The sequence below is a fragment of the Daldinia childiae genome, assembly GCF_008694065.1.
Source record: "Daldinia childiae strain JS-1345 chromosome Unknown Scaffold13, whole genome shotgun sequence".
In the NCBI taxonomy this organism is placed as follows: Eukaryota; Fungi; Ascomycota; class Sordariomycetes; order Xylariales; family Hypoxylaceae; genus Daldinia; species Daldinia childiae.
The window spans coordinates 153,322-172,599 of record NW_022984654.1 but is presented as its reverse complement, the minus strand read 5'-3'; the positions used below and the strand labels follow the sequence as shown (position 1 = coordinate 172,599).

The 19,278-nt window shown below is 46.0% G+C and overlaps 7 protein-coding genes across 7 annotated transcripts; 2 read left to right on the top strand and 5 right to left on the bottom strand.

Annotated features, from left to right (window-relative positions):
- Positions 1–401: 401 nt before the first annotated feature.
- GL218_08491 (Histone promoter control protein 2) lies at positions 402–1,556 on the bottom strand (the record flags this gene model as incomplete). Its single annotated transcript, XM_033585295.1, has 2 exons — positions 402–516; positions 574–1,556. The coding sequence occupies 2 exons, from the start codon at positions 1,554–1,556 to the stop codon at positions 402–404; spliced, it is 1,098 nt and encodes a 365-aa protein (XP_033440517.1).
- Positions 1,557–5,710: 4,154 nt separating this feature from the next.
- GL218_08490 (RNA polymerase II-associated protein RBA50) lies at positions 5,711–7,114 on the top strand (the record flags this gene model as incomplete). The annotated part of the gene is made up of 1 exon (XM_033585294.1): positions 5,711–7,114. The coding sequence occupies one exon, from the start codon at positions 5,711–5,713 to the stop codon at positions 7,112–7,114; it is 1,404 nt and encodes a 467-aa protein (XP_033440518.1).
- Positions 7,115–7,805: 691 nt separating this feature from the next.
- Positions 7,806–9,063, bottom strand: GL218_08489 (Vacuolar protein sorting-associated protein 74; the record flags this gene model as incomplete). The annotated part of the gene is made up of 4 exons (XM_033585293.1): positions 7,806–7,895; positions 7,970–8,421; positions 8,490–8,736; positions 8,812–9,063. The coding sequence occupies 4 exons, from the start codon at positions 9,061–9,063 to the stop codon at positions 7,806–7,808; spliced, it is 1,041 nt and encodes a 346-aa protein (XP_033440361.1).
- A 1,357-nt stretch (positions 9,064–10,420) lies between these two features.
- On the bottom strand, positions 10,421–11,629 carry GL218_08488 (NADP-dependent alcohol dehydrogenase 6; the record flags this gene model as incomplete). Its single annotated transcript, XM_033585292.1, has 3 exons — positions 10,421–11,163; positions 11,220–11,496; positions 11,555–11,629. The coding sequence occupies 3 exons, from the start codon at positions 11,627–11,629 to the stop codon at positions 10,421–10,423; spliced, it is 1,095 nt and encodes a 364-aa protein (XP_033440360.1).
- Positions 11,630–12,492: 863 nt separating this feature from the next.
- GL218_08487 (uncharacterized protein) lies at positions 12,493–14,564 on the bottom strand (the record flags this gene model as incomplete). The annotated part of the gene is made up of 3 exons (XM_033585291.1): positions 12,493–13,474; positions 13,531–14,333; positions 14,433–14,564. The coding sequence occupies 3 exons, from the start codon at positions 14,562–14,564 to the stop codon at positions 12,493–12,495; spliced, it is 1,917 nt and encodes a 638-aa protein (XP_033440359.1).
- Positions 14,565–15,896: 1,332 nt separating this feature from the next.
- Positions 15,897–17,932, top strand: GL218_08486 (uncharacterized protein; the record flags this gene model as incomplete). Its single annotated transcript, XM_033585290.1, has 2 exons — positions 15,897–16,437; positions 16,836–17,932. 2 exons carry the CDS (start codon positions 15,897–15,899, stop codon positions 17,930–17,932), a joined length of 1,638 nt encoding a protein of 545 aa, XP_033440358.1.
- Positions 17,933–18,326: 394 nt separating this feature from the next.
- GL218_08485 (Peptidoglycan-N-acetylglucosamine deacetylase) lies at positions 18,327–19,260 on the bottom strand (the record flags this gene model as incomplete). The annotated part of the gene is made up of 4 exons (XM_033585289.1): positions 18,327–18,400; positions 18,453–18,820; positions 18,892–18,964; positions 19,014–19,260. The coding sequence occupies 4 exons, from the start codon at positions 19,258–19,260 to the stop codon at positions 18,327–18,329; spliced, it is 762 nt and encodes a 253-aa protein (XP_033440357.1).
- Positions 19,261–19,278: the final 18 nt, after the last annotated feature.

Here is a 19,278-nt window from a genome sequence, read left to right as displayed (position 1 = left end):
ACGATGTATACACTTCTAGAGCCGAAGCAAATCTAGTCCCTCGAAGTCACCAAGCGTACGCCGGAATCCCCAACCCCTGACACGCGTCAAGAACATCGTGGTATCAAAACAAACCGTAGCTTTAGCATCGCTCCTGCGTGTGAATCCTTCAAAGACCACGCCCGCTGTTTGGCGATCATATCAATGTCGCGTGTGTACATATTACATTGCCCCTATTACTCAATACCGGGTTTCTCCTGGGTCAGACCTCCTAGGCTCAGCCTACAAGCCTGCAAATTGGGGACTGCCGGGGTGTAGAACATTATATGAACCGCCGTTCGTCGATTTCAAAAAGGCCGCCTCACGTTCTGCCTTTTCGCGGTCCATCTGAGCTTTGTCAGCCTTCGTCATCCGTGGCTTTCTCACTGCGCCTCCTCGGGACCCGGGGCCTCCTCCGCGACCTCGTCCTGCGCCTGTAGTTGCCGTACGAGTGCCGCCACGACCACCTCGTGATCCACGTCCTCGTTTAGGTTGACCCTCGCCACTGCATTAAATTAGTATACTCAAACCATTGAACATAAAGGATGTACGTACCGTCCAGATTCAGGCTTCTCAACCTCCGGTATCAAGGGACCGGAGTAGACGAAGAAGCCGTCCCTGCTAGCCGCTGCCTGCTCCTCCCAGAGCATTTCCGAATCATCGACAAAGTCATCGTCCTTATCGTATTCGTCCTCTTTGAAATGCCTCTTCTTCTTCGCGGGCTTGTCGTCGGCAGCCTTGTCGGGTCCGCTTGTACCACCCATTTCGACATTCGAGTCCTCATTCTCTGATTCGTCAACTGACATCTCATCCCCCTCACGACTGGAATCATTCTGGGCTAATGCGGCAGATGCGGCGGCAATGCGGGCCTTGCGTGCTTTAAGTTCAGCCTGGCGCGGATGAAGGGCTTCCCAGCCATACTGATCCTCGGCCATTCGCATGAAGTTGATGTACTTATTTGTTTCTCCGTTGAGAGGGATATTAAGGATAATCGATGGAGCATTAAACTCAGATCCGGGTTCCGCTTTACCGAAATCCAGGATAGAACGCTCAGGTCCGCTTGGAAGAGGGGGAGCGAGCGTATCCTTGATGGCGCTGATGCGAGGTGACGACGATGTGGTGCTGTGGTTTTTAGGTGATGTCTTCTTCGTACCGGCCGCACCAATCGTAGTGATAGACGTCGGACGAATCTCAATTTTGGAGGTAATTGCATGTGCAAGGGTTGACGTAGGCTTCTTAGCCTCTTTTGTCTCCTTACCCTCCTTGGCTTCAGTTGTGGGTAGCTTTGGTGCAGGGGGAGGTATAAAATCTTTGCGGAAAGGACTAGGGGACTCCGGCATCGAGCTGGATTCCTTATGAATACGCGGTTGAGAATGAGAAGGCGGCTGGGATTGTGTGCTCTGAACAAAAGAAGTATGAGATGGAACAGGCGAAATAATATTCGGTACAGGTGGATCAACAAGACTGGCGATCGAAGGCGATGCGCTTGCGCGGTTGATGGCATTTGTCGTGGTAGGTCCACGAGGAGATCCGCTCATCGGGTTGGAATAGGTATGTGTGACCATAGTCTCCCTTATAGGATCATAATTCGATGAGCGAATTGGATCGTAGTTAGTACCACTCGTTCGTGATGGAGCGCTGGGTCGTGATAGTTGTTGATGTTGCTGTTGTGGTGATTGCTGTGATTGACGAGGGAATTGTAGAGGTTCGGAGTCATTATTTAGAATACTGGACATGGATCCGGGCATGCTATCACGTTTCACTTCCCTTTGAGGAAGCGGTTCTAACCGGGTTTGAGTCGTAGCTATCTCGGTGATCTTGGTCTGTCGTGATACCGTAGTTCCAGTATTTGCACCTCCACTGACACTAGCAGCACGAGATCTTGGTTCGCTCGCCTCGCCCTCGAGAGATACTCCCTTACGTCTTCTCGAGACAGTCGGTGCGTTAGGGTCCTTTTGCTTCCGCACTCGTTTAACCTTCTCCCCTTCCTCGGGATTGGCACTATGTCGCTTGTTGATCCTCGTCCCAGGTTTCGGCCCAGGCTTTCTCCTAGGTAATCCATCTTTGGTTAACATGGGCTGACCCGATCCATCATATCTAATAGTAGTAGGATCTACCACAATTTCATCCAGTTCTCCATTTTTTGCTCTGTTTTCTCCGTTTGTTGATCCAGGTCCCGATAACATAGAAGGGGGATCAGACAGTTCCGGCGAAGAACTAAATCGAGCCGGGGCATTGGCAGAACCCCCAGCCATCCTGGCGAATCTATAGACAAATTCCCGATCTAAGACACCAAATATTGATAAAACTATACTTGATGAATTAGAGCTAAGGATGATGCACCGACAGATTTGTTTTTTTGATGAATAAATAAACCCGATCAAATAAAGGCTTTTCAGAACAAATAAACCGTAATTATCTGATAAGTTGTACGTGTGAATAGTTAAAGGTGTAGTTGTGGAAATAAAATCGCAATTGTATAAACTTCCTTTTTGATATCAAGTGCGCATTGGCCAATGATAACGTCTTTTACAGGTTCGCAATAATGCTATGAGGTATAGCGTTGATGACCGTTATTGAATAGACGAATAGGCGAATAGACGCACGTGGGTCCAGCTATAGCTAAGGTTGTAAAGCAGGTACGCGAAAACGACTGTACCAGATTGACTATTGGTTCAAAAATGGTAAGTGGTAAGGTCTTAGTGGAGTGTTGTTGTACCAGAGTACATACTATCGAGTAACGTGACCTCAAAATCGTGTGGTCGGTGCGCCGTAGGAGCTAGAGTCCGGGTCTGAATAACTTCACGAAGATCGCGCAGAGGTTGCGCAAGTAGCTCGGTGAACCGAACTTTGCACTTGAAAAAAGTGGTAATTATGTAGATAGTAGACCCTGAAACTTATCAGGTAATGTGCACTAAATTTAGATGCACAAGATGACGTAAATAAGAGAATGAAAAGTCGCGATAAAGTGATGGATGTAGATGAAATTATCTTTTGGACATCATCTTTGTTGTGAAGAAAAAGTAGGGGAGAAGGGGGGAGAATTGCGAGTTTTTGGAAGATTGCGGGAGGGATGGGGATGGCTACTATTTTTTTTTGGAATTGGGAATTATGTATTCTCCAACAAGGCGAGAAAAATCGGGGCCTGGCTAACTAGCTAGAAATGAAAGTTGCGTGGGAAATTTTATTATTAAAAAAATCGAATTAGAAGATCGGAACTAGGTAAGCCTGGGGGTGTCATTGGAACAACTGGGAATTCAAGGGGAACCGTAACAATTGGGGGGGGGAAGGGGAGGGAAGAATACATTAGGCGCATAGGCATCAGATCGCGAATTGTCATCCGACGGGGGGGTGGGTGACTTGGCCTAAGCTTAAAGATGACGATGGGGCCTTGATAATTGATTGTAGCATGTACTAATTACCTCCTATGTAAGTTACCTAAAGGTAATGTAGTGTAGGTAGTGTAGTAAAGTAAGTAGTGTATTACCTATGTGTTAGAGAGAATCAACGAGAAAAGGGCAAAAAAAAAAAAGACAAAAAAGGGAAAAACAAGGAGGGGCGTATGACAGTTCATATTGATGAGGTGTCCCTAGGTTCGGCCCTTTAAGGATGTATTCTTGATAGGTAATAAGTAAGTAAACACATAAAATAAGAAGCAACCCACCAGGGAGAGGTTTTCGGTACACTGGAACCTTAGCTAGAAAAGGCAACCGGATGAGAGTAGGTAAGGTAATGTTAGGTAGTGAAGGATCGGATCGCATAGCCATTTGAGATACTTACGTTAGATATGGACAAGCTAAAAGTTCCAGGCGTGGCTGGGCTAGGCTTTCAAGGTACATGGAATCATACATCGTATACGGAAAATCAGTTACTTCAAGGTTACTTTAGGAGGTAAGTACCTATATCTTTGTTGGCACTGGGTTGAATACTGTACCCGACGGGAATTGTTCGTTAAGGTATGGAAGTTGTATGGGGTTTCATCGGCCGATATTATTAAATGCTCCGTCATTAAATGTATACCTTAGGTAGGTATACCTCCTATACAATAGATAGCATAGTCAGGGAAGTATCACCTGTTATCATTAATATGGGAAGTCTCACCTGAAGCATTGAAGTAACTTAAAGGATAGTGGTCAGGTACAGTTGCAGAAGTGTACTTTCCTTGAATGGGTAGGACCCGGGTTGGATGAGCCGAGCAGTCGGCAAACTTAAAAAAGGCAGGGCGAGTGGGGAACTGCTCAATTTCATGCAGCTTGAGCCTCCAGTCCTCTCCGCCGAACTGCGGATTGAAGAGATACCGCGGGGTACGTACCTATGTTTCAGTTCTCAACGTCTCACAGGACCCACTACAACGCTTAACGCAAGATAGCCGCGACAATGACAAGGGCCTATAAGGTCCTATTAGGTCATAGACAATGCAAAATGCCGCTTACTAAGATAGACATACTGAGCAGGGATTAGAAAAAACGTGCATCACGCCTATTATTAGACTGCGCATACTTGTACCTATTTTATAAAGGACATACTTGCATATTGTTACATGAGAATTTTCTAATTGTCATTTATGCTTATGAAATTATCAAACGGGGCTGGTGGCTTTTATAATATACTTAATGAAAGAACTTAATAAAGTTTGGTAAGTATATACTTTCTTTTCTTTTTCTGCCCCTTGTATGTATAATAATTATCACATACGACTATACTTACAAGTAGGCAGGATGTTCAATGTTATTTAGTGGAGATGTTACTTAAAAAAGGGAAGTATCGGAATACTCGAAATAATATGGTAAAATACATGTCTCGTGTTTTTGAGAAGACTTTTTTTATCTAAAATTACCTATTCAGGCAAAGATTAAGCTAGAATCTTCTAACGGGTTTGTATTTCACCATATAAATAAAGTAGCATAATACTTATTTAACTGTTTCAAGCAACATCTCCACTAAATAACATTGAACATCCTGCTTACTTGTAGGTGGGGGTTGCGCTGCATTATTTACATTGTATAAAACAAATGCGTAGGTTATAATTTCCTCAAAGAGCGCGTAGCTCTTTTCTTCTTTCTAGCATATGTATTCATGACTCACATAATTATTAAGTTCAGCTAAGCATTACTATCATTAATCGTATGAATACTATAATCATAAGTTGGTCGCTTCAATAGTCGTATCATCTTAATATGTATAAATCTCCCAACCGGATATGACGAACAAACAAACAAACAGACCAAAGTTTGGAAAGAATGTATTAAAAGTAACTAGTTATCAATTCTTAAACCAAACTCACTATAATAACTCAAGTACTTGTACATACCTGTCAAGAATAAAGCTTCAATTCATAACCGACAAGTACGTACCTTTTTTTAAGTTTCAGCCCAAATTCCGGACCAGTTGTAATGAAACGCGGGCCGATGACGTCTCATTGGCCCGCTAAGCGGTAGTTGGCGCGTCCTCCTTCTGGAATTTCCAAGTTGGATATCACAGCACTAGCGCTGCACTATCCATGCAGCTAGTAAATGTACCAGCCACAAGGATAGGAACTAAACTTAGTGGGGCTGAGTGGCTGTTACGTCAACGCATCAATTAAAAAAAATATGATTCTAACCCTCTATAGACTTGTCGCAAACAAATATCCTTTTTAAGTCATTTTCCGTTATTCTCCCAACCAAGCCGTCAAAGGGCACTACCAGCAGCCATGAACTTCCTGATTACGGATGTTCAGGAGAAGGAGGTGACTGAACCGACAGCTCCAAGCTTCCATCAGGTTAAATCGACTACAACCGGGTTCCCCGAACATAAGAAGCGAACTCGGATCTCAGCCTTCAAGCAAAAGCGACAGGCCGCAAAGCCAGAAGGAGACAAGCCAAAAGGAGAGACACCAAAAGTTTACACGACAGGATCGAAAGAACCTCTTTCCCCACCAAGTCAAGATGCGCAACAGACAACGCGACCAAGAGATGATCCCAAGTTGAACGAACAGGACAGTATAGATCGCGAAAACAATGATAGAATAGCATCCATGTCACCAGAAGAGATAGAGGCGGCTAGACAAGAGCTTTTCAATGGTCTGGATCCCTCTATACTCGAAATGCTACTCAAACGCGCCAACTTGGACGAATCCACTGGGCCCTCACCTTTCGATCCTCCTCCTAATTCTACCTCCCAGGATACCTCCTCAGATGCAAAGCCGACGCAAGATCCTCCTGAGATATTGGTAGAAGATACATCCGCTCAATCAAATAGTAATAAACCCGATGAGAAACCCTCAGAGCAGACCGAGACAGAACCAGCTACTACGGCCGGTTCTAAACATGTACGATGGGCCTCAGTAGCAGACGAGGAAGAGGAAGAAGCGAAAGCAATTCCGGAGACAAAACCAACACCCGCCTCACAAGTCTCTTCCGATAACACCGCCGCACAGAATCCCCCTTCGGCAGAGCCCGCAGAACAACCCAACCCTATCGACCCCGAACAAGCACCAACCAAGCCGCACTGGCCGCAGCCCCCTCAACCCGGAGACCTCGACCCGCACGACCCCGACTTCCTCCAAAAGCTCCACGAGAAGTACTTCCCAAGCCTGCCCGCGGACCCCTCGAAACTAGCCTGGATGGCGCCCGTGCCGACGCCCAACTCGCCCGCCGACTACGACAGCCCGTACCATCCACAGCAGGACTCCCTCCCCGTCTCCGTGCTGCGCTTCGACTTCCGGGGCTCGTTACTCCCGCCGCGGATCGCGCGCGCCGTCCCCGTGACCAAGGGCCTGCACCACCACGGCGAGGCGCCAGAGGCCGCGGGGTACACGGTGCGCGAGCTAGCGCGCCTATGCCGCAGCGCCGTTCCGGGCCAGAGGTGTGTTGCGTACCAGACTCTCGGTCGCATTCTGTACCGGCTCGGGCGCGGCGAGTTTGGCGGGGCAGACGCCGCCGTCGCTCAAGGCATATGGGCGGATGTGGAGGATGGCGCCGTCATGCGCAGCTTATATGAGGAGGCGGGAACCGAGGAGGGTAGAGGACACCGTAGCGCAAGAGTGTTTGCTATAGAAGCGATATGGCTATACGAGAAGGGCGGGTGGAAAGAGCGTTTGCGAAAGGGCAAATAGATGCAAAATGAAGCAACAAAAAAAAAGCGAAAAAAAAAGGAGGGCTAAGTATGCGGGAAGAGTACGTGCGAAGAAGTTAGCTAATATGATATGTAATGATGTAATGAAGCAAATATGTACTCGGAGGTCGTAATATACTAAGCTCTAGTTACGTGATAAAAAAAAAGATATTGATAGAAAAGGACGGTATATATATATAGATAATCACGACGTCCCGCAAAAAAAAAAACGACTTACAAGCAAAGCGTAAGGGACCAACGCCGAGGGCAAAGAAGAAATCCATGATTTTTAGACTATTACAACATAACACCGTCGAGAAAAAATGACATGACCCATTCCTTGCCTGTACCGTAATTGTCTGGCTCTCCTCTCCCTCTCTCCCCCCGTTTTCTTCCCTCATGGGATTCCTATCTGAATCCTAGCGAGGAGTAGCACATCCGAGTGTGCTCCTCTCCCCCTTTCTTCCGTGTCATTCGCAGTCCAGTTCCATAGTCACTGTGGCAAACGTTCCTAAATCTCACCCCTTTTTCTAATCCAGAAGAGCGCCCTCGACCGTGTCAACACTGTTGGAGCAATGCCGGGTTGGGAGTTGGTTTGTGTCAGGAGGGCAGGGAGTGAGGCTGACGAGGTTGGATGCTGGTCGTATCGTGTTTCGTAAAAGTAGAAGGATTAATATGGGCGAACCCAATGTCTATAGAAGCGAATCGAGGCGGGTAAAGACGCTCAAACAGGCAGCAACAACCTCAAGCTGAAGCTCTTTGTCTTTACCATTATTGATTTCCTAGAAAAGAAAATATAGTTAGCATACCAGCTATTTTCTCGAGTGTATCCTCAAGGAGAAAGAAACGAGCTTACCTCGGATATGACCTGCGGTAGGTTGGCTCCAATGCCGGTAGAGCCAGTCTTCCTGCCAAACGGCCACTGCGAATACTCAGCGAGCAGCTCGTCGGTCTGCGTAAAAGCCCTCTCCCGAGCCTCGTGGCCCAGCGTGCTTAAGGCATTCTCCAAGACGTTAGCAGCGTATGCGGCGCAAACCATAGAGATGGTTCGGATATAACGGAACTCGAGGTTCTCGGGTAGGAATTGGGACGCAGGCAAAACGACAGTTCGCTGGGTCAGAACGTTTCTAACGCGCCGTCGGATCTCGTCTTTCGCGCCGCCGTCGGCCACGGGATGAGTTGCCATGTCGAAGAGCAAGAAGTTGCGCTTCTCGGTACGTAGGATGCCTTTATCGACGAGGCCCTTGCATAGTCGCTCGCGAACTTGCTTTAGTTGATAACCGATCTTCATGAGGTTCCAGGTTTCGCCTGTTCGTAAATAGTCGTGGTCAGCAAGCCGACAATATATAATAGGCTGCGCGGGGGCCATAGCATACCGCTCATCAAGTCGATCCACGAGCTCACGCTCATCTTCTCGCTCTGCTTCATCATCTTTAGAGCTTCGTCTAGTAGTACCTCGCCGGTAAGCGTGTCGTCGATGACTTCGATTGCTCGGTCCGCGAGGGGGAATCGCCGCCTAGAGGGATCCTTTTGCATGCTAATGCGGCCACGAAAGGCCAGTTCGAGGACGATACAACCACGTAATGCATAGCTGATATTATCATTCCAAAACGAGAGGTAGCCCTATTTAATCTCCATCAGCATCATAGCACGTCCTAGACTTGTCCAAGAGAGATATTTAACTGGGATTCATCATACCTGCTTATCTTTAAGTCCCAACAATATAATCTCTTCCATCAATGTCAGTTTAGGTTGTTTGCTGCGCTCGGCACTTTCGCTAATGTCGCGCGGATCGAATGCAATTTTGTGACCGTTCTCGCTATTCTCGTAACTTGTTTCAGGGGCGCTATCGCGCACATTTGAAGAAGAGTTGGACCGATTGATTCCATTGCTATCATCGGTGGCGGTACCACCGCCAGCTCCGCGACGTCTCGTCAATCCCGATGACATATTATTATAGAACCTTGCTCTCTTTCGATATTATGAAATAGTTTCGTTGTGATTATAGGTGTAGTTGAAATTGTCGCGTGAGATAATCGATCGTAAAATATACCGAGTATCGTGCTAGAAAGTATTAATCTCGGTAGTTAAAGAATTGTTGTTGGTGCTTAAGGTTGAAACGGGTAAGCACCGATGTTTACGAACGGGGATGTTCTCGCGAAACTATTTTTTTTTTCCTTGACTCCTTTACTCACGATCCCTGGTGTACAATAGTAGCAGGAGGCTGACTTAAAGGTGGATCTGGCGTTAATCAATAGCGACGCCCCCAAGCCACGGGGTGCTGGGGGGGAGATTTTCTGTGATGGAGGACCCGAAATTATCCCTTGACAAATTGATTAAACGTAGCGGTAACTAGACTCGCTAGGCTCACTAGGGGTCCCGGTAAGGATCTGAATAGGTACTGAAAGGCAGGTGAACTCGGTTCGATCTTCCACTTTCGACCGATCTAAGGTTTCTTCCTCTTAGTCGGTACTTAAAGGACTTTGTCGTTGTAAAAACTAGAATAAAAAATAATAAAATAATAAAGAATACAAAAAGTACACATTCGAAGATTAGTAGAGTTAAGTAATTCACAATGGTTATGTGAGCCACTCTCTACTTAATCAAATTTACCTTTTGGTAAGGTCTAAACATTTCAAACCGGTTCATTGATTGAACAGATTACAGATTGACGAAAAAGTGCATTGAATTAAATTGGTGCATCGATTTTGTTGCGCAGCTTAGCAGCTTAGATAGGCACTGCAGGTTCCACTCTAATCCAATTTTAGTGCTTATCCTTGCCACAACGGCTTTTGAAACATTCGCACCGCCACAGATACCTCTTAAAATAGGTGCCTAAAATGAGGGCTTAGCCGCATTTCATATGTATTTAAGCATCGTCTTTTAATACGGCTTAGATGACTTCTATATTCCTGTCATTTTCGTATTGCTTAAGAAACTATTTAACAGTCATCTCCATGAAGTAATGACAACATCAAGAAATGCAGAGTCGATATAGAGATGTAGTCAGAAACACATACTTTATTAAGAGCATTCCCAAGTTGCTATAATAGGAGTCGCGAGTCAGTCCCTTTTTGTAGTATAAGACAATGCTTCGAGGAGTACTACTATTCTGAAGAACCTGAACATCAACTCCAACACGGGGGGTTCAAATAGCGAAATATACATTTTAATCATTATCTTACAGAGTTGACTAGCCAAGTCTCTATCATATATCCATCATATAAAAAATAAAAATCCATACCAGCTATAACCCATTAACTAGACAATATACCTAACCCAGATACCTCATCTCAACGAAAGACGCTCAATTCCCAAAAGCCTTATCGTAGTCGACCAGAGTAAACCGGTAGCGCACGTCATTCTTATTAACCCTCTCGATCGCCTCCGCGCAGCCCTTCTCCGACACCGGTATCGTCTCGACCATAGGGAAGAGCTTCTTCTCCGCCGCCAGCTTCAGCATCTCGAGACACTCGGGGCGGGACCCGATGTGGCTGGCACCCATGCTCGAGCCGTTCGCCATGAAGATCTTGGGCGTCACGTTCTGCAGCGGCTCGTCGGGCAGCCCGACCTGATGGAACTGGCACCCGACCTTGAGGATGGACTGGTACGCGTTGAGGTCGAACTTGTTCGTCATGTCCGCCGAGTTGAGCACGAAGTCGAACGTGAACGCCAGCGGCTTCTCCCAGTCCTTGTCCCCGCTGCAGACGAAGTGCTTCGCCCCGAGCTTCAGCGCGTCGTCTTTCTTGTGCGGCGAGTGTGATATCACCGTCACTTCGGCGCCTAGCGCGCTAGCCCACATCACTGCAAAGTGGCCTAGTCCTCCGAGCCCGACTATCGCAACCTTTTTGCCTGGGCCTGTGCCTGCTCGCACTAGGGGAGACCATACCGTTAACCCGGCGCAAAGCATGGGTGCGGCAAAATGCGATGGGATGGCGTCGGGAATCGGGAAGACGAAATACTCGTGCGCGCGGATATGTGACGAATAGCCTCCCTGGCTGATCGTCTCGTTCGGATCAGCTTCTTTCGGGTAAGGGGCGCCATATGTATCTATCTTGATGTAAATATTATATTCGTCTCTATTATGTAGGCGACGTTTTACTTACCAACTTGACTCGGGCAGTAGTTCTCGTTATCGTTCTTGCACTGCACGCACTTCAAGCACGACCAGACCTGAGCGCCAACACCGACACGATCGCCAACTTTTACGTCTTTTACCTTGGGTCCGACTTTAACCGCCTTGCCTACGACCTCATGGCCGACACATATGGGAGTCGGGGCTTCGCCCCATCCACCAGTTACTGTGTGTACATCTGAGCCACATACACCGCAGCACTCAATCTTGATATCAATATCATTGTCGCCGAAGACCTTAGGTTTAAACTAAGGGATCAAGTTAGAGTCACAGTTTGAGAAATTGCTCGTACATGAAATAACTTACAGATTGTCTTTTAAAGTCTTTATATTTACCCAGCTCGGTAATCATAAAACCTTCAAACTCGTCGGGATAAGGCATCTTGGTAGCTTTTTCTTGAATTAAAATAGGTAAATTACTCTCGGCAATACCGTAATGCTTAAATCGAACTGACCAATAAACGTATTTCTAGACTAACTAGAAAAATGCAGTTGAGAAAGAGATGCATTGTCTAATACTTATACTGAATAAAATAAAGAATGCCAACATGTGAGAAGCAGGCTCAAGAACCCGGTATTAATAGTATGACGAAATAGATAAGTAATTACGGGACTACAAACTACCTAATAACTTCGTGGAACGGAATACATCATGATAGTGACGTATAAGAAGAATTAGCCTCGGTACGTATTTTCGTTTGCTATTTCGCCGCTATTTTTTTTACCTATCTATGACGACGAGAATACAAACCCAGTGTTTTTGCACAGTTTAAGCGAATCGCGACAATGGTAAGACATGGGTAAGATATTATTGAAAATGAAGATATTCGCAAGTGCTAGACATCATAAAATATTTAATTAGTTGTGGTTTAGTAAATGGTCATCAGGGTTATTCAGTGCTTCAACCAAATACCTAATGCATAACTCCGTTGGACCCTTATTTGGTTAAAATTGAATTGCGATTGGCTCATTAACGATCATTCCATGTTAATCGTATCTATGGTTCTACACGTCCCATGAGGTGATGATGATATCAGCCATACGTGCATTTCTAAATACCACAGAGGAGAATACGAATTTAACGGATGAGTTTGACTTCCTTCATTGACCTGTAAATCATTACGGTATACTGCTAACTAAGCAATTACTCCTTAGTAATGAGCTTAGCCGATATTAATAGCTATATACACGGCCGCCTAAGAGAAAAAGCTGAAGTGAATTATGGTAGGGTAACGCATCCACTCACTAGTAACCGTCCCCAAGGAATCCACCACTCGACATGAACCGATGTTGATATTCCTTTAGACTAGACCAATTCCGCAATTCCTCTTCCTCGTCCTGAGCTGTCATTGTCTCGGCACGAGGGGAAGCTCCCATCTTCTCTAACTTCATAAGTATATCTAAGAAGCCGTTGAGATATTCCTGTGCCTTAGCCACTGCGAGCTCCTTGCCTTCCGCATTGATATCTAGGAGTGTGCTGGCAACCTGTCGAATCTTGTTGATAAGCGAGCATCCATTCGGCTCCATGTTACGTTGACTGATGGATGTTAGCACAGTGACGAGATTCTGGACGATAATTTCCCGCTCGTTCTCCATCATGTCGTCTCGGTCGTCTTTATCCTCCGTTTTTGACCTTTCTGCAAAATTGGGATCCGCCCGGCGCGCATTTCGGAGGTTAAGGTATCGTTCTACGAAGTACGAGCGAGTGGCTAACTGTGACATCTGTATATTTGCCTTCTGAATTTCGAATTGAAGGTGACGCCGGCGCAAAGGTTGCTCTGCAAGCACGCGTCGCAGGTCATTCGCCGGTTGTGTAGTAGGAATAGCAGGTGGATAATACTCCAAGTCCCAGTCGTCAAACCCCAAAGTGTGATTTTGAAGATGCTGAAGGTTATCTGCTTTTACCTGAAGCTCAGGCGGAAGGTCCTCGGCAGACTGCTTCGCACTGGCAAGCCCATTGCTAAGGATATTCTTCTGCGCAGTCCAGTCGAAGAAGTTGATTCCATAGCACATATCGACTCCGACAAGTTCATTCATGGTCATGTACACACGAATGTTGCGATTGAATCCTGTGATTAGGGAGAGAGTATCCTCCGGCTGGGGTAGTATCTGTTCCGAGAATATATATTCATCGTCGACTTCTACGGGCTGCTCAGGATAAGGCTCCTGAGAAGTAGGGGGAGGTAATGGTATTTCATTGATTGATACTCCTAATTGGGTCATGGATCTGCATTATAATTAGTTAGGCCAATGGTATAGCACTGTGACAGAAAGATATCCTACCTGACGCCAGCGACCATAACCCAGAAGATGCGCTTGCCAATTTGATCCTTGATATGGTCGATAGGTTTATTAGGCGAAGCGTTAAGTGTTGTGGTAAGACTAGGTATAAATGCTTCAGCAGTGGTTATAGCTCTTTGCCGACGGGCGGCAAGCTCTCTGCAGAATGTCATGGTCTCGGTTAGGAAGCGTTTACACATTCTCCATTGGAGCGTATGCGCACAAGCAATCCCTAAGAAATAACTAGTAGCGGCATCGTCCGGGCTCATCTCATTTTTCATCATAAAATGAGAACCTCGGGCTTCTAACGCGATGGTTCGGCAGTGGTCAATCATGGCAATGGCCGAGGGGAAGAGCCCAGTACTGTGTTGGGCTTTGAGGTGCGATCTTGCACTTCGAGGAAAAGATGCCACCAACACACCTACCATACTAGCTAGCAACGCTAAGAATTCGCCGCTAGACCTATCCATACGATTGGTAAAAGCGGCACGAAAAGACGGCTGATGCGGGAAGGGCATTAAAGGATGTATATAAGTGAAAAAGTCGTCAACGAGAAGCTCTAGGATGGGCCACGGCGCAATAATCTCGGCATCTAGACCGACAGGGGGGTTGTGAGTTGCGATAGAAACCAACGTTTCGGCGGCGTGATGAGGAGCTGGTGAGATATCGTTACTCCGAGATCGTTTCGCAGCCCTCGCCGCTTCGGCATGTTTATTAGGCGGACCACGTCGCTTCATCGCTCTATTGAAGGTACACTCAACCTGAAGGTCGGAGCATGGTTTGCAGGGCGGTCCACTTTCGTCGCACTAGATTCGAACGATTGTTAAATTATTGAACGAAGTAGATAGGCAGGGGAGATAGGGGAGATAGGTAAGAAAGGTAAGAAAGGGGGACGAATTACATACTTTCACTTTACGTTGACTACACATATCGCAAGCTCGTCGAAGTCGGGTTACCTTCTGCGTAGTAGGCGTCGTCACAGACATAGGCGTCGTAGTCGTCGTCACGAGAGGAGGAGAGAATGATGCACCATCCATCTGCAAGGTAGCAGACTGCGCATACTGCTGAGCTAAGTCGGCGGGATCAGGAACGGTAGAGGCTGCAGATGCAGCTTGCAAGACTTGAAGTCCATGATGGGCGACTGTAGTAGCAGGTATAGGTGACTGAAGGCCATCATAGTCTTGAAGTTGTTGGTGGTGGTGGTGATGATGCGACGGGGTGGTTGGTTGAGGAACCGTACCTGGTTCAGCAGGCTCGGAAGGTTCTGGGTATGATGCCATCTAAAATAAGATAGTCCGGGTCTTAGGCAAACGGTTGAAAAGGACTAACGGCGGCAAGTTGTCGGCGGATGTCCGGCGAATCTTCGTGAGATGCGGTGCAGTTAGTTGGTCAAATGGGTGGATGCGCGTGCGAACGCAAAGACGTAAAAAAAAGAAAACATGGGGAAGGGCGGAAATTCAATATGGGATCCACTGATCGTCGATGCATTTACCCGCTTACGGGATGGTTTGCACTTACCTTAGTCCCGCTTATATCAGGTACATAGGTATGTACCTTATCGATATTCCCCCACGTCTTAAACTTTAAACGTCATGTTCTTCGGGAATTCTAACTGACATGGAATCTTTCGATTGATAGACAGGTACCTATTAGTTAACTTCGCTCAGGAGTCGAGATTAGTAATCTTATACGATTCTATACTATTTTAATGCATTCGCTACCTATGATTTGCAACTTGGTATTAACATATATTTCTTAATAGTTTTCACTCATGCTTAATAGTTGAAAATTTTATTTGTTTGACTTGCCGATCTAACCATCTTGCCTTTTGCCTACCTAGGCCACGACGGGAACTCTAGCCTAATGTATGATATCTGATATCTCATCTATCTACTCAGGTATACAAAAGTCAGAGTTAAAGAGCCTCATTATATATTTGCAAGGATACTGTAAGAGGTACCTACAAGGGATTTTGACGTTTGGTGTACTTGGTAGTTAAGCTAATCCGCATTTGTTGATATATATTGTTATAACTCGGTCTACTTAGATAGGCATTAAACGGAGTGAAGGGAGCGAATATGTTATAAATATTTAATTTGCAACATATCAACTTGAACTAAATAACAGTTACCTACAATAGGCACCCAAGTAAAATATATCCTCCGGGGTACCATCAATAAACCTATAAGAGAGATTTACATGTAACTTAGAGCCGTATGTCGTACATATTTTTGTCCAATTAATATCAACTACTAAACTACTTGAATACATACCTCGTATAATATACGTGGCATTTTCGTAAGGCTGCGATTGAAGTAAACATATGTTCGTTTAATACCTGACCCTCCAAGAACTACTGATCATACACAATGGCACAAGCATATGCTCATGAGCCGTTGCCCTCGTCGCGATCAATCAGGCTAATTTCCTTGGCCCCTTCAGTGACGCCTAATGCACCAATACGCTGCGATATCACCATCGTAGAACTCCAAAGTCAACGAGCGAAGGTGCCCTACGAAGCCTTATCATATGTATGGGGTTCCCCAACCGGTACGATACCTATTCGGTGTAAAGGTATGGAGCTTTTGGTGACGCCAAATTGTTACGATGCCCTGCGCCGTCTACGGTCCCGGTTCTCGCGACGCACCCTCTGGATAGACGCCATATGCATCGACCAAGGAGACGATGATCGCGCAATCCGAGAACGGAATTCTCAAGTGCAGATGATGGGAGATATCTATGAAAACGCGGCAAGAGTTCTTATTTGGCTTGGTCCGGCTCATAAATTTACTCCGGCGGTTTTTCGCCTGCTCAGTATGATTGGCTTCATAGCGTCCTGGTCGTGGAGGCATAATTTTGCGCAGTTTTCTGAGAAGCTAATCGTTAAGACCCTTTCCCGCCGGTTCCAAGGTAGTTTGAAAAGCTATATTCATATTGACGATTATATGTTAACATTGTGTTAGCTACTGGCAAAGAATCAGGAAGGTATAATGAGGGACTAAGATACCTTCTAGATAATGAATGGTTCTTTCGAGTATGGACAATGCAGGAGTCTGTTTTTGCTCGAAAGTGTGTTATTCTGTGTGATGATAACCATCTGGATTGGTCATTGTTTAATTGGGCACTATTACGCACGCAAAGTGATCTTGAAGATTCACGGATAGCGTGGCTAGCTGCTGCTAGAAATGTTGCGAGTGCTCAAATCCGAAAATACAAGGATGCAATTAGTAAAGTGGGAGACACGTCTCCCACCAGCCAGGACGGAATGCCATCCAACCCAAAATCCCAGTCTGAGTTGATAAACTCAGTGTGGATAAGAGCAATGGCAAATTTGCAATGCTCTGTTCCCCAGGATAAGGTCTATGGGTTATACTCGATCTTCAGGGCCGCTGGACTTGAGCTGCCGGACGTCGACTATAAAAAGACTGTCCAAGAGGTATATGGAGACACTGCTAAGAGCTTCATTAGAATGCGTAGCCGTAAACTTAACGTGTTACTTATCAGCATCAAGCCCCGAGGCTACGATGAGTTACCAAGCTGGACGCCTAACTGGGAAATGTCTCAAATGTTAGGACCAGATGTCGTCGATATCACTGGAAACTTCCACTTAGAGAGTGACAGGTATCGCGCCAGCGGTTATAGTCTGGCAACTATCCCAAACTTTACGCCCGCCAGAGAGCTTCAAGTAAGAGGTCTCATTGTGGGGACTGTGCAAAAAATCATCGTGTCATCTACAGCTGGAGAACAGCCGGAGCTAGTTGGAAAAAGAAACTTTTCTGTGAACTACGTTATTGCGTGTCGCGCATGGTTAATGCAGCTTGGTTCGATCTGGGAGGCAGATATGTACCAAGGCCAGGAGGTCCCTGCAAACGCGATGATAAACACGCTGGCATTCTTCAAGATGTCCGAGGCGGAAAGTTTGGAGTTAGAGCAGACCGAAGCGCAGTTTCGAAGTTGGGCCGACGTTTTCGCATACCCGGATTGCAATGTTGTCACAGCCCAAGATATAGAAGCGGTCGCGCAACTCGATCCAAGTTCGGTAGATTACTCGGAGATCATAGAAGCTGCTCTGAACCATGCTAATATTAGATCTTCGGGCGACACCGTATCCGATGCCGTCAAGCAAATTTTGGTAAGTGCAGGCATATTTCATTTTGTGATCTGTTTCCAGCTGGCTAATTGGGCTTTTCTATTTCTTGAAACCGGTCACATTGGTAGAGCGTATTACAACTGTAGAGAAGGTGATAAAGTCGCGCTTTTGGCTGGATCGAATGTCCCCTTTGTGGTGAGAGAAGTTGGACGTGATCGCTACCAACTCGTAGCACCAGCCTATATTCACGGAATTATGTACGGGGAATCATGGCCTGTTGATGAAAATGGGGTAAAGGATATGACGTTGGTATAAAGGAAAATAAGGATGCACAAGTTGTTACCGTTAAGGATAGTTGGCAGGGTTATCAACAAGTTCTAGACAGTCAATCATTACTATTACATATATTGCTATAAGCACTAGATTCAACTAGATATGCATCAGGATAGCATTCACCAATAAGGAAATTGTTAAAATAGGACACTGACATATTAGATCACCTTAGTTACCCAAGATATCAAGAGGTAGACAGATTATCGGTTAAATTTCAACTATCAAGATGTGTACCTTTTCTAGACGCCTATTATAGTCCGCCAGCAACATACGATCGTACTATGACAAGACCATCAAGACATTCAAACCAAACCAATCACTCATAAATAGTCGAATCGGATGTTCCTCGCCAAGCATAAAAACCCCAGAGTACTTTTTAGCAGGACGTTTGTCCGTTGCTTGGGAATGTTCCCTCCTTGTAAGCACCGTTGGCATCGTCGAGGCATTCGGCTGGAATGATATTAGCTATTAACTTTTTAAGGATTACACGAGCAATACATACCAACTGTAACGATCTTTAGGTTATTAGTCTTGGCCCAGTCGATCAGCCAGTTCGTCAGAGTAGTAACTGTGCCCTGGTACGTCTCGTGCATGAGCGGGATGTGTCCGTTCCCGCCAGCACCGGCTTGTTGGAACTTCTGCTGGCTCTGCTGCGGAGATTGATTGTTCCAGTCACCGGCGTCTACATCGTCGGTGATAACAGTGTAGTTCATCTCCTTCATGACGCTCAAGAATTGGCCTCCGGTCTCGAGGTATGGAGGACGCATGTACTGCGGCTTTCTGCCGAAGATGTTGACAAATGATTGCTCAACCTTCTCCATCTCGCTCTTTATTTGGGCAGCACCCATGCTTCCCATGTGGGGGTGTGTCCTTTACGAAGTATTAGCAGATATTCCAAATATTTCATAACCCAGAATGAAAATAGTAAGAGATAGTCATACCACGTGTGAGATGCAACTTGGTGTCCAGAATCATAGGCCTTCTTAACAGCGGCCTTCTGATTGTAGATGCAGCCTAGTTTCATTAGTCTATGTACATATATAATAGTGCATGATTTACGTACCGTATAAAGTGCCAGTAAAGAAGAAGGTTCCTTTTACGCCTGCTTTATCCAGAGTATCTACTAGCGACGAGGTGTACTGATATGGACCATCATCATAGGCCAATGCAAGGACACCAGGCTTGGAGCACTTGTTAATGACGACACCGGGTGTATGCGCACGCTTGAAAACCTCGACGGGGTTCGGGACAGCTCTAGCAGAAGCGCAGAGAGCGAACGCGAACACCGTGATCATAGACTCGAACAACATTTTAGATAGGCGAGAATG